Genomic DNA, 14,722 nt, shown 5'->3' with positions numbered 1-14,722 from the left:
TTGTCGTCATTTTACAAAAGCATACGTACATTACATTTGTATGTGTGTGTGTATATATATAGGCGTAGAATTGAAACAAGTCATACAATACATTTGTATTTTGCTCCTATATTTTACCTCCATTGTTATGCCATCATTTCTGAGAGAGAGAGAGAGAGAGAGAGAGAGAGAGCAGTAATTTTCTAAGAGGAATTATTGTTGGGTTTTGCTGATTCTGCTTTCTTCTCTCCTCACGCAGGTGCCGAACTTTAACCTCCGCAAGCTTGCGTCTTCATTTTTCTTGCTTTCTTTCTTTTTTTTTTTTTTTTTTTTTTTTTTTGCTTTTTTTTTTTTTTTTTTTTTTTTTTATTTTTGAAGTTTTGTGTTTGATTTGTATTGGATGTTTGCTTGGTCATGTTATTGGAGGTGTGTGTCTGCTTGGTTTTGTCTTGAGTTTCATGGGAATTATTGTCGTCTCTGTGTATTTGAGGTGAAAAGCCAGCAGAATTCTAATTATATACTAATTATATATTCTGTCAACTCATGCTTTTTTTTCTTTTTGCTATTTTCAGATTGTGCTGCTATTTGAATTTTGATAGGGATTTTGCTCTGTTGCTTAAGGTTTGAAGTGTAGTGTTCTGAGTCATTTGTTTTATCCGAGGTTCCTATTTGGATTATCATTTCTAGGTGAATCAGATTCATGAGCGGTTGTTTTGGATCTTTTTTCTGTTTAGTTAGGAAGTAGTTGCGATGAACATTTTTGGGCTGGTTTTACTTATTTTGCTTTTTGTTTTTATGATTTAGCTTATTTGATTGTGCGTAATGCAGAAGTGAAAAATTAATCGACATATCTTAATTTTATGGGTCGTGGGATTTAAAGGACTAGCTGATGAGGATGTTTTGATCTTGCAATTTATTGTACATCAACTGGATACCATCTTGTGCTGTAATTGATATGGAAATGAGTAATTCGGTTGTTTCTTTGGTCTTGCTAATTGTGCAATTACAAAGGCTTAAATCAGAAATGAGTAAATTTTTGGCAATTTGGATGTATATGTAGAGAGCTCAGAAAAGAAAGAAACGAAATGTGGATTCTTGTTGTTTATGCCTTGATTTGACTTCATATGGTTTATTTTGTGAGTTGCAACTGATTTTTTGTTATATGCTTTCATTTCTAATAATTTCTTTTGAATTCTTGGTGCAACAGCAGATGGCTAGAGGAGGCAACATGGCGTCAAAGAGGACGACCCGGAATAAAGTCCGATTGGAGAAGAAGTGTTCGGATGAGTCAGATGAAGACTATATGGTGACTGAAGATGAGTTTGATGAGTCAGAAGACGAGTCCTGTTCTTCTTTTGCTGATGATGAAACAGAAGAGAGTTTAGGAGAATTTGAGGAGGAGGAGGAAGAAGAGGAAGTTTGGGTCAAAAGGAAGATTAAAAAGGTTGGAAGACCTGGAGGGCGAAATGGTTTTCAAGGGAAGAAGAATAATGGGATTGTTAAACCAAGAAAGAAAAAGGCAGATCATAGTGAGGAAGGGGAGGATTTTTCTGAAGATGATTTTGCCGGCACTAAGCAAAAGAAGAAGAGTAAGCTATCTCACAAGAAGGAAGATGATGATATTGGGGGTTTGTATAGACAAGAAAAGGATGATTTTGGTGATGCAAAAACGAGAAAGAGAACTCAGGCATCAACTAACAGAAAATATGTGGATGGTTGTAATGCAGGGCCAAGAAAGAAAGCTAAAGTTTCGTATCGAGAAGAAAAGAAAGATGATGATGATTCTGATGATGAGGAGGAGGAGGAATTTATACCAGATGAAGTTGATGGTGTAGAAGATGACGAAGACTTACTTGTAATGAAGAAGAATAAGGTCGGCAGGTTGAGGGTGCAAGGCACTCAGATTGCCAATGGAAAACAGAGGAAGAGGAGTGTTGAGGCTTTGAAGAGGACCAACAGAAAGAAACCAAAAAAGGAACAAGTTTCGAGGAGAAAAAATAGGTATCACGATAAGGAGCTCAAAGATGAGAACCATGTCGTATCAAAAAAGAAAAAAGTCACTGGAATGGGTAGGGGAAGGAGGAAATCAAGTGTGAATTCTGATTCAGATTTCGTGAGTTCAGGATCATCTGATTATGAGTACACCATGTCTGAAGAAGAAAGAGAACAGGTTAGAGAAGCTAGTGATTTTTGTGGAGGGTTAGCAACTAGTATACGGAGTTCAAGTTCTTTGAAGGTGATTGAAGAGGAACACACAGTGCCTTCACAAAGAAAATGCCAAGGAAGAAAGGGCAAGGAAAAGACGGTGGATGTAAAGATTGAGGTAGGGAAGAGGGTTTGTGGTGTTTGTCTATCCGAAGAGGGGAAGAGAACAGTCAGGGGAATATTAAATTGTTGCAGTCATTACTTTTGTTTTGCTTGCATCATGGAGTGGTCAAAGGTGGAATCTCGTTGCCCTCTCTGCAAGCAAAGGTTTGCAACCATCACCAGGACTTCAAGAGCTGACGGTGGACATGATTTAAGGCATGCAGTTATTCCAGTTTCTGAGCGTGATCAGGTATTGGGATAAAACCTTCATTCTGAAGCGAGAAAAAACTGTCATTTTGTAGTTGTGTCTTCAAAGTTTTCTTCTTCCATAACTAATGTAATACTGTTCTTTTTACAGGTTTATCAGCCATCTGAGGAAGAGCTGAGGGGCTATCTTGATCCATACGAGAATGTTCTTTGTATGGAATGTCATCAAGGTGGGGATGATGCGCTTATGCTTCTTTGTGATCTCTGTGATTCACCTGCACACACTTATTGTGTTGGTCTAGGACGTGAAGTACCCGAAGGGAATTGGTACTGTGATAGCTGTAGGCCAACTATACTTGCATCCTCGAATGCACAACCTCTAAATCCCATTCCTGATCACGGAGCAAATAGCAATCTGTCCGTTGGTTCATTACCTACGGGCACTGTTCGGGAAACTTTTGATCTCAATGAGTTGTATGTACCTGAAACTCCATTGACCCAAGCAACTGGCTACTCTCCATCTCCTAGAAGTTCTATTGGAGATGTTCAAGCTGCTTCTCCTGGTTCCAGGTCAGGGGCATTTACTCTATATGAAAGAAGAAGAATACAGCGGCAGATTCATCAACTTCTTAATAACAGGACTAGACAATTGGACAGTAGTAGTATAGCCCCAGCGCCAGGGATTAGTCTTTTTGGTGCTCAAATTTGGCGTGGTGGGTTTGTAGTACCTCAGCATGCTGTTCCTGTATGGGTGACGCCACAAAATATATGTCACCAGGAAAAATTAGGAAACTATACCACACCTTCTTGGTATGGTAGGGATGCCCTTTCTCCAGGATTAACCAGTTTGAGGGAGCAAGTAATTCACCATCAAGCATCTGCATCTACATCTACTGATCGCTCTGGTGGTGAATTATCACATTCTGAAATTTCTGGGACCAATTCGAGGATTGATCAGGGTTTCACTCAGCATCAACTCCGTCCTTGCAATAGTATGTCAAACACTGGGGTGGATGCTAGCAGATCGCCATATCCATTTAGGGAGGTGAGCCTCTCTTCTTTGGAGAAGGAACAAGTGCAATCCATGGTTAGGTGTAATTTAAAAAGCCTGTCTCGAAATTCAGACTTAGGTATGTGAAGTTAACTTGTTAAACATCTGCTGCATATGCAAGCTAGTCCCTCAATAAGTTCATGTAATATCTCTGGGTGCTTTTTGTTTTTTATTGAACACGAAGAAATTTTGAGGGGGTCTGATGGAGGGTGGGGTTATTCTGATGTTTCCATCACTTTGGGTGGCATCTAGCTATTTCATTGCTACTCAAATGATTTTCCTATAAGAATCCGGTTTTAATACTCTGATGGACTTAGCATGGCCAACCATGTTGGTGCAGGTTATGTTACCTTCAAGCACATTGCAAGGACCTCTACGCACACAATTTTAGCTGCATTTGGACTTGAGCACCGGTGGAACGAAGTACACCCAGTACAAACACGACCACTGATCTGCGACCATTTTGACAGATCAGCCAGTAGGCAGATGCGTCCAATTGCAGGTCAATGCTCATCTTGTTTTGACTGGTTCGTCAGGAACATCGTGATGGAAATAATGTCCACCCGGGTTCCCCTCTTGTCCTCAGATTAGGCTCTCTTTGCAGTGAGCGGAAGTTGAACTTCAGTCGGCTGAGGCCGAGTCCTTTTGTTAGGGTAGGAGTTTCTTGTTTCTTTTTAGCAGAGAAGCAGACCAGAAGAAGTAGCTCTCAGCTGGTTACTGCCACTTCTGATAGATGTTTACACGGACAGGTTAGTGTTATGTACACACCTTTTTCATGTTATTGAGTTATGCATTTTTTGCCAACAACTCCTTGACTTTAAAGGATTATGTTGGGAAATGGAGTAGCTAAGAAGCGGCATGAAATGTTGATTTTTTTCAAAATATTTCTAAGATCAGATCAGCATCAATTTATGAATTGTGTACTATAGGAAAAACCAAGAAAACAAACATTGATACTTTTTAATATTGTTCATCTTTTCTGGTTGTCTGGCACAAAATAATTGATTGGTATTTTGGATAAACGGATTTGAATATGAAGAATCGTTAAATTTTTAATAACAAATTCTCTGATTTTGTTTGCATAATTTCATCTCAGAAAGAATTTCCAATGAAGATGTTGATGGATTTTAATTTTTTTTTGGATATACAGTCGTTTGAAATCCTTTTTATAAGTGTTTGATTTTTCAAAAAAGAGAATTAGAGAAGTTACATTGGCAGATTTTGAGATTAGACTAATTTATACGAATACACCCTACATCCCTTGAGGATGTTTAGTGTAATATTTTTTAGGGGTTGTTTATGTAAGTATTGCATTTATATAAGATATACAGTTGTAATTTTAACTATAGTCTCAGAAGTTATAACATAATTTTATAAAAAATTGGTGTATTTTGGCCTAACCTCATTTTATCCTATTAATAGTGATTATCAAATATTTCCTTGTCGTTTAATTATCTTTTCCTTATTGTTCAATCATTTTATAGTGAATCAGGTGCAATAATAAGTGATTGTTCAATCATTAAAACTTGTTAATCCCATGTGAAAATAAAAATGTGGGGATAACTATACTTCTCTCCCTTGAGGTTTAGTGTACACACGTAGACCTTCTGTTGTTTGGAAAATTACATTTAACGTTCTTGATATTTGCTTCCGTGTAACAAATAAGTTTTTCGTTGATTAAAGTTCCTCAAATTTGTTGAAATTTAAAAAAAAAAAGATAAAAGAAAAATCTATAGTAACCCTTGATTGACTTATTCTAACTTATTATAGGTCAAATAAATATCGTTATGAATACATTTGAGATGCCAGATATAATTTGCCAAATTATATAAAATCTTTGTGTAATTACACCAAATTTTAAGAGAAGAAAGTACCCTAAAAATGTGATAAAAGATTTGTTCACATTTTTACTAAACAGATCATTTCCAAGCACAAAAATGGGATATCACAAAAATGTATTTCATCATTTTGTTTTAATCTCGTTGGTTGCTCAATTCAGAAAAAAAAGAAAGAAAGAAAAGAACACGATTTAGGTCTCATTTTGTTCTTGTAATTGTTTCATTTCTTGGTTCTTAAAGGCGTATCTTAATTGGTGCATTATTTATGAAGTATAAGTAGTGAGAGTAAATTACAACTATCTCTCGTAGGGTTCGTTGGATTGACAAAAAGAGGGAAAGTAATAAGCGGAGGAAAAGAATAACAGTTTTCTTTCAAATTATTTGGTATGATTAGAAGAATAATATTTTTACTTGTTTGGTAGAGGAAAACAGATTGAGAAAAAATACTAATATCAGAAATCTACCGTAGTGTTTGGATTTGTGGTTTGAGTGTGTTTTATGTTTTGGATATAGAGAGAAAAAAAAAAGAAATAAATAAGTGTGTGTTAAAAATAGATAATATGTTTGGATTAGTGTTTTGAGATAATTTAAAATATTTTAAAATAAGTGGTGTAGGTTTGATGTTGGGATTTGGGAGACAAAAATTACTGTTCATTGTCAAATGACTCAAATCTTTCTTACATATATTTTTATATATAAATATGTATATATATAAATATTATATGTCTAATGTTGTATTTTTTGGAGACAAAAATTACTATTTATTGTCAAATTATGTCTCTTTTATATTATATATAAGTGTGTATATATATATTATATGTAGAAAGTTGAAAATAAAAAAACATATAGATAAAGTGTAAAAACACAAAAACAAACATTGAGTATGTTTTATTTTATTTTGAGAAATGCGAAAACACAAAACCAAACAAAGCTTACGTATAATTACACCAAAATTCATTGTAAATATCCCTAAATTTTAAGGGTGCGGAATACAGCTATACTATTTTAGTAGACTAGATCTAATTTAATCACCTTTCTTAAATGTTCCAATCATACAACATTTCGAGATCTCTTCCCCCCCCCCCCCCCCCACCCCATTATGCACTACTGAGTGAACATTTAAATCATTAGAGAAATATAAATTCGGATATGATAATATTATAAAACTAAGGGATAATTATATTTTGTCATTCGAACTATAACTATTTTTAACTTTTGATATCTAAACCTTTTTTTGTATCAACTTACTATCTCAACTTTACAAAATTTTACATTTTGTCATTTATAACTATTTTTCAACCAACCTTTTTGTCAAAAAAAAACATCACAAGCATTACACATGTGATATTAAAGGTTATGTGATGTGATATTTTTCATATATATATATATATAAAATGTGATGTTTTTCCTATAGAAAAATCAACAAAAAAAGAGTCATATATGACAAAGTGCAAATTTTAAAAAATTGAGATGATAACTTGACACAAAAACAAAAAAATATAATTTACCCTAAAACAAAATATCCAAACCATCACATATGATCTAATAGTTCACACCACACTTGAATAGCATAACATGAACCAATATACATATATTTCATGCAAAACTACCATCATCATCCTCATTTCGCATGCCAGAACGCAACATGCTATATCCCCCATTGACCACTGTTCTATGTATTTACGCACGGACTTGTCGGTAAACATTCGAATCATGAGGTAATGGAATCATTTTATCATATTTTTTTGTCCAAGCATGGATCCAAATCCAAGGGAAATGAATCAGTTTGCTTCAACCTACCATAATTCTACACATAACATAAATTACATTTTATTACTACACCTTATTTCACCTCTCGGTGATAATCGGGCATAGACGCTTGGATGAGCCTCGATGTTGCAGTTTTCGCCAACTCTAAATAATTCTAGCAGCATGACCGGGCCATATATCATAAGTTGACGTCCAATACTGTTGACAACAGCAATGCTTGAACAAAGTCGCATCTCTTGGCCTTCTCCTCTTGATCTTTGATTGACATGGGAGGTTGTTGGATTTTCCTGCAAAAGGGATTCAGAGATTAGCAGCCGGTTAAGCGTGTAAGAGCGCTTTTAACACCAGCGGACTCTATAATCTTAAGGTCATTCATATACTTCACCAGCTCGCAGAAGTATCGATGCTTTAGCTATGCAATTATTCTATCTACTTATGATGGAATTATCAAGGGCGACTTCCAACTGCTGGACATCTGCATGTGATAAACCAATATGACAAGAAGAAAATCTGACAAAATTTGAAGCATGCTATTACCTTTCTGAAATGCTATCAGTTGTGCTTTTCTTGACTAACTCAGCTGAAGATTGTGATGGAACGGTTTCATAATCTTCAACCATCGGCAAAATAAACGATGACAACAGCGGGTCTGGGGCTGCATTGCTTGAAGAGTCTATGCATGAAGACCCTCCAAAAAGAGACCTTAAATTCCCTTCTCTAAGTTCCCTCCTCAAAAAAGAAAGTGTTGATTGTGAACCAGATTTTCTTGATCTCCTCTTGCGCTGCACGTAATTTCTAGTCGAGGAACTCAAGATACTTGATTAACTTCTTAACTGTCTATTATGTAATGCTATACACTAGGAATAAAGATATCTAAGGAAAAAACCAGTTGATCTTAAGTTGCTCCACCCAGGGCTAATTTTAAGAATCATCGAAAGAGCTTAGAATCAATACACTTTTTTTTTTTCAACATCTGTTGTTACAGGCTGCTGATTCACGTAAATGACAATATTAATAATAAGTTAAAAAACACAACATTTTGAAAATCAAAATTCTGAAAGCAAAAAGAAATTAAATGACCAATATCTGCAAGGAGTTCGAGAAAAATACAAACTAGAAGAGAATGCAAACTAAGAGAAAAAGGATATCTTAAAGACACTCCCGTGTTGCAAGGTTATATGTGCTACCATGTCAACACCGACCCTCATCCCACAAACTGGACATACCTGAAAACAATAACGCCCATGTTAATATCTAGCAAAAAACATTCAAACAATTATCAACTATTATATGTTCCAATCAAAGAAACTAAACATGAACCAAGATCTTAGAAGAAAAATCTTTCACTGGAGATGGAGGAAAAACAATCTTCCTGATAGCAACATAGAATCTTTTTTCCCTCAATAAATCAGTCAAAAAGATAATTACTCCATATATTTTTGGTAATTTCTCTCAACAAACAGAAGAAAGCAAAGTCTGATAGAGTTACTAAACTTAGAAGTAAGTCGGCTCTCTCCCTTTATTCGTTCATAACAAACAGGACGAAGAAAAGTTTAAGCCCATGACAATGCCAAAGTCAGTAACATCTCTGTATATAATGTAACAAGATTTCCCAAATTTGTTCAGCTATCCAAGAGTGTTATCAATGATCATCTACCAAGTTAAGTCTTAGCTACATGATGTAGTAACTCAAATACCTCCCAGAGTTACCCCTTAAAATATTCACCATTATTTGTACAAATTTGAGAGGACAAATGCAACTTTACCCCATTATTCGCGCCTACAGGATGCTCATCGTCGATGTGGCAACAGAGTCCCACAATGTCAAAGTATTCCGAACAGAAAGGGCAAGGATACTCCTCCCTTATATCATGATCCACGTCAATTTCCTCAAACCCCATCAACATTTCTGCATCAAAACCATCCCATTTCATTCCTACAAGAAAATCCACATGCAGAAAACATAAGAAATCCAATGCTAGACATAAGTACACAATAAGTTTCCAATTTTAGCGAACTCCTAATATCATTCAACCTTTAGTGTTGATAAGAACAGCCACACACTGGTAAATCATTTCAAGTAAATCTTTTGCATACATTTACCGGCAAAGTTTGACAAGCCCCAGAAAAACCCCGTCATTTATATGATATGCAATGCCCACATACACACACCCACGAAACCAAACACGACGGCGAGATGCATTTACTGCCAAAACTCTACCCCGATATCATTATCTTTAAGAAACTCTACATTTATTTGTGAATTTAGCAAACCCCGGATAAAAAATTCATTTCTTTATATACATGGCACGTATAAATAAACAAATGCACTCTTCAGTAAAAAACCAAACAAATTCAACAACTAAAAGGAAGCCCATGTGAGAATTACAAAATAAAAAGTTTTCATACGAGGTGTTTACCAGATCGAGATTGAAGAGCTGATTGATAACGCTTGGAGGTAGAAGACAGACGAGCGGCCCAAGAATTAGCATCCATGGGTTTCCCTTTAAAATTCAAATTCAAAAACAATAAAATGATTAAGAAATCCGAGCTCCTTTTCTTGGTCAGAGCGGTATTAAACTAATCAACTCGATGTACTTCCGAAAATTCTCCTGGAATTTTGAATTTTGGTGAGGTGTAAATGAGATTATGATGATGGTCTGAAGAAAAAAGAGAGAGAAAGGAAGAGGGTTGGGCTTAGCAGGGAGAAACGAAAATCCACCGGAGGGGAAGACACAGCCGAGTTCCACACACTCCTTTTATAGTTTATTATCTTTTGTTTTCTTTTTTTGGCACAATTACACCGAATCTGGCTTTGTTATTACATCTAAATATCCTTACACATTTGTTTTTATCAGATAAATAAATATATTTATAATCAAAATTTGTCTTTCTTATCTTTCCAAGGATCTTTTTTCTTTTTTTTTTTTGGCATTTCATCTCTCTGAAAAATATAAATAATTTTATTTTTAAATATATTATATTAAATATTAAAATACCAAAGAAAATTACACTACAAAATTAATATACTAAATTTTATTTTTCAAACTTAGATATCTAACTTAATATAAATGTTAAGCAATCATAATAATTGTAAATTATAAACTAATTTAAATTATTATTTAGTTTAAATATTTTTATTAATTATATTATTTTCTATAATAATATTTATACTTATATTAGTATTATATGTATTTAAAATAAAAAAGAAATCTAATTTATATATCTACTGCAGACAAAATTATTAATTAAATATCTAATGATTATTATAATTATCTAAAATTATTCTCAATTAACTAAAATATATATTTAATGAATATAATTAAGTTAATCTAAAAAAAATTAAATACAGTTATCACCCATGAAATATCCACCCCACATGAATTACTCTCTAAAATATTAAAACCTTAAAAAAAAAATCCTAACCTTCACTTTTTATGTTTGAAAAGTATATTTTACCTTTAAAAAAATTTACTTTGTAAAAAATGTAAAGAGATTTTTAAAATTACCTCATTTATATAATTATCATATACACATATATAAATATATATATATATATATTAATTCTATATTTTTAATTAGTTCATAAGCTCTTTTGATTTTACTAATTGTGTATTTGTTTAAGTAAATATATATATAGATTTATGCATGTATAAATTTTTTTTAATTTATTTTTACAAGTAAATAAAATTAAAATAAAATGAACTCCAAGTATTTTAGGTTTACGAAAATAAAAAGAGCATGATAAACAAGTGAAACTATAATTAGAAAAAAAAATTAAAATGCCAAAATCACCCTTTCTCGAAGTTTCACTTAGTTATCAAGTTCCTTTTATTTTTGTAATTTTAAAATATTTGAAACTCGTTTTATTTTAGTTTCACTTACTTGTAAAATCAAACTAGAAATAAATTTATACATGCATATATATATATATATATTTACTTAAACAAATATAAAATTAATAAAATCAAAGGGGTTGGTGAACTAATAAAAAGAATATAGAATCAATATCTTCTTATAATATATATTTATATATATAATAATTATATATGTGGTAATTTTATGCGTATATAAATTTATTTTTAACTTGGTTTGATAAATCAATAAAATTAAAATAAAATGAGCCACAAGTATTTAGGGATTATAAAATAAAAAGAGCTCGATGAACAAGTGAAACTAGAATTAGACAAATGGTGATTTTGGCATTTTAAAAATTTCTTATTTTTTTTTTGGACTCTAAGCAATTTTTGTAAGGGTACAATGAACTTTTCAAATTTAAAAAGTAAATATTAGGAAGGTTTTTTTGAAAGTTTTAATACTTTATGGAGGTAATTGATGTAAGGTGGATACTTTAGGAATATTAACTATATTTAATCCTTTAAAAAATTATTATTTTTTTAATTGGGGGCGATGACCGTTGTCGTTGCCCATCGTCCTCTTTCCTTTTTCTTTAGAGCTAGAGGCGAGGGGTGAGGGTAGGGGGAGGGTGGGAGTAAGATTTTCTTTTTTTTAAAAAAAATATATAAATATAATAATTTACTTTTTTATAATTTCTAATATTTATAAATAATATAAGCAAGTCAATATAAAGGTATAACTCAGACGCTGATAAAATTTAAAGCCGTTACACCTCAGCCAAAAAAATGGAGAGTGAGTTCAACTTATTAAACATAGGGGTATGTTTTGCCTATTTCTAAATTGAGGGGAAGGGGAGTTGTTGAATTTTCAGAACACACGAGAGTTTTATATAATTTCGCTTTCTTTTATTTTTGTGATGTTGTCAGTGCCCAAATTTGATTTAGGCGACGTCGCCAACGTCACCCCCATTACCGTCCCGCCATTTGCGAGAATGGCAGGGGCAGGGTGTGACATAGGGGTGGGAGTAGGGATTTTTATTTTTATATATATAACAATGATTTTTTTTATAATTTTTAATTATTTATATATAATATAAATTAAATAATTTGTAGAATTCATATTTCATATTTTTCTTAAAATTTAATAGTTGAGTTTAATTGATTAGATCTGATGATCATTATATGATAAAAAAAGATCCAACGGTCATTAAAATAAGAAATAAGATATAATAAAAAGGCATAACAGTTATATATAAAAAATTAACATCGTTAAGTCAATTTAATAGAGACGGACAAGTAAGTTACGTTTAATAAAATAGAGGGGGGTGTTTCGCTTATTTTTTAAACACGAGGAATTTTTAGTCTAAATTTTTAAAACATAGGGGGGATTTATGCTATTTAGTCAATTTATGATATTAACAAAAAAATTGAATATAAATCCATACTTACACATATTACTGTAAGTTAAACAAATCCTTTCCGATCATCTATTAATTGAGTTTTTAAAACATAGAGCATGTATCGTTTGTGATCTTGACGTGCTAGAGTGCCGTAGCCATCTATTTTTAGCAAGATTGTGTTGCACTTTTTAGGAGAAAGGTGAGCTTTATTTGGCTTCCCAAGGACTGGGAGCAAAGAGTGCAGTGGGCTGCAAAAAGGTGGCGAGGTAAGCATCATATTCATGCTGTTTTTCAAGCCATAGTTGCTTTTTTGATGTACCACATCTAGAAAGTGTGGAATATGAGACGAGTCCAGCAGACACTTATCACTCTCTGACACAAGGGGTCTTAATTGTGTTAAAGCAAGTTAGAATGCATACTGATAATAATGAATCGTCTCAGTCGATTCAGTTGTTTGGCCTATATAGGTTATTTGCTTGGCCTTGAGGGTCAATAACGACATATGTTTGTTGTATCTTGTATCCTATTTTTATTAATAAAATTTATCATTACACCAAAAAAATAAATATTTCTAGTTTGTCATTTTTATCAAAAAACTAATCATTTTTAACTTCCCACTCTTCATGATCTTTTATAACTATCCTTTGGAAGTTTTTTTTTTTTCCCTCATGCATCTTTATCTTATATATTTAGGTGATTTTTAAATTTATAAAACTAAATAATAAATTTATAAAAAATATTTTATTTCAAAATTCTTAAAAAAATTTGCACATACATAACAAATGTGCAACACTATGTAAAATGGGAAACATTGTTAAAATTGAAAAATATAAACTTGAATTACAACAAAAGGTTGAAGTTTATATTATAGTTATATTTTATAAGCAATGTACATTCTTAACAACCATAATTTAGAAATTGATATATATATATATATATATATAAGACATAAACCTAATTAATATAATAAAAACATATTAATAGATACTTATCAAATTTAGAATTTGAAAAATAAAAAAAGAGTAAGATATCTTTTTTTCCCATAAAAAATACATACTATCACATAAATTAAATAAAAAAATTTATAATTAACACATTTATCGTATATTTTATTAACTCATTAGATAAAATAATTTATAACAAAAAAAATTCAAAATCAAGGAAAGAAAATTTTTTCATATGAATATCCAAATATATGGTATTAGAATGAATTCGTAAATAAACATATAACCTACCAATTTTAAAGCAACTAATAGGATTATAAATAAAGCTTTAAAAAAAATAGGATTAGAAATAAGAAAATTCAAAATTCTATAAATTCTGAAATTTTAAAAATTTTAAAGAAAGCAATAGGAATTTTTACTATAATTAAAAAAATTCAAATTTCTAAAAGTTAAAAAAATTGGGTCACAGAAAGATTTTAATTTTTGTAAAAAAAAAAATATATTTTTTAAGCTTTAAAACTAAGAACTAAAAGGGAAAAAAAATAGAAGAGAGTGTTCATTCTCCTTTATTTAGAAAATATATCACACTGCTCGTCATTAATCGTAGTTTCAAAGAGGCTAAATAAATTAAAAACTATTAACATTGCCATTAATGCTTGTCATAATTAATTTTTACCAAATAATTAAAATATTTTTATAATTAAAAAATTCAAAATTGTAAGAATTCACTATTTGGTCAAAATTAAATAATTATATATATATATACATCATATATATATATACAATAATCATTAATTCCTTATATCATCCATAAAACACAGAGTTCATGACAAAAACTGGCAATTTTTTCAAATGAAATGAGACATACCATAGTTATCATCCCTCTTTTATTTCTTTTCATGTGGTCTAACCAATTCCGAGCACTTGCACTAGAAAAAAGAACATGCATTTTCACAGACAGATTTGAGGTGCACATAATTAACAAGCTTCCTCCAAATTCCGACAAGTTGGAGTTGCGTTGTGCATCCAAAAACGACGATCTTGGATTTCACACACTTACTTTTCAACAAGATTTTCATTGGAACTTTTGCGACAACTTCTTCTACAACACTTTGTTCTTCTGCCATTTTTGGTGGGGTTCGAAGGAAAGAGCTTTTGACTCTTTTAATTCAGAATGGAGATCTAGATGCTACACTGGTTTTTGTTATTGGGAAGCAAGGTCCGACGGTCTTTATATGTCTGCAGTCAGTACCGACCCAAAGTACTTCAAGAAGTACCTTGATTGGCAAAACAGAAAAACATGAATTAAGAGTTTCTCCTTGAAAATTCCAAGGATCGGCTACTAATAAATTTTCGATTATTCTCCAAT

General features: G+C 32.0%; 2 protein-coding genes across 6 annotated transcripts; one reads left to right on the top strand and one right to left on the bottom strand.

Annotated features, from left to right (window-relative positions):
• LOC105172417 (chromodomain-helicase-DNA-binding protein 4) lies at positions 91-4,465 on the top strand. Of its 4 annotated transcripts, XM_020697307.1 has the most exons (5): positions 91-238; positions 552-600; positions 1,190-2,536; positions 2,645-3,623; positions 3,885-4,465. In XM_020697307.1, exons 3-5 carry the CDS (start codon positions 1,190-1,192, stop codon positions 4,133-4,135), a joined length of 2,577 nt encoding a protein of 858 aa, XP_020552966.1. In that variant the 5' UTR covers positions 91-238; positions 552-600; the 3' UTR covers positions 4,136-4,465. The 4 variants fall into 4 exon arrangements, with proteins under 4 accessions (XP_020552966.1, XP_011092130.1, XP_011092131.1 ...); XM_011093828.2 differs by lacking the exon at positions 552-600; XM_011093829.2 differs by lacking the exon at positions 552-600 and having other exon boundaries at positions 1,187-2,536.
• Positions 6,903-9,929, bottom strand: LOC105172416 (protein DEHYDRATION-INDUCED 19 homolog 3). 2 transcript variants are annotated; one of them, XM_011093825.2, is made up of 5 exons: positions 9,573-9,929; positions 8,919-9,061; positions 8,301-8,378; positions 7,690-7,940; positions 6,903-7,439 (listed from the first exon to the last, which is right to left on the bottom strand). In XM_011093825.2, the coding sequence occupies exons 1-5, from the start codon at positions 9,646-9,648 to the stop codon at positions 7,331-7,333; spliced, it is 657 nt and encodes a 218-aa protein (XP_011092127.1). In that variant the 5' UTR covers positions 9,649-9,929; the 3' UTR covers positions 6,903-7,330. The 2 variants fall into 2 exon arrangements, with proteins under 2 accessions (XP_011092127.1, XP_011092126.1); XM_011093824.2 differs by having other exon boundaries at positions 8,919-9,088; positions 9,573-9,928.

Source organism: Sesamum indicum, linkage group LG10 (genome assembly GCF_000512975.1).
Source record: "Sesamum indicum cultivar Zhongzhi No. 13 linkage group LG10, S_indicum_v1.0, whole genome shotgun sequence".
In the NCBI taxonomy this organism is placed as follows: Eukaryota; Viridiplantae; Streptophyta; class Magnoliopsida; order Lamiales; family Pedaliaceae; genus Sesamum; species Sesamum indicum.
Note: the sequence above shows the minus strand (reverse complement) of the source record. Positions and strands in the feature narration are given on the sequence as shown.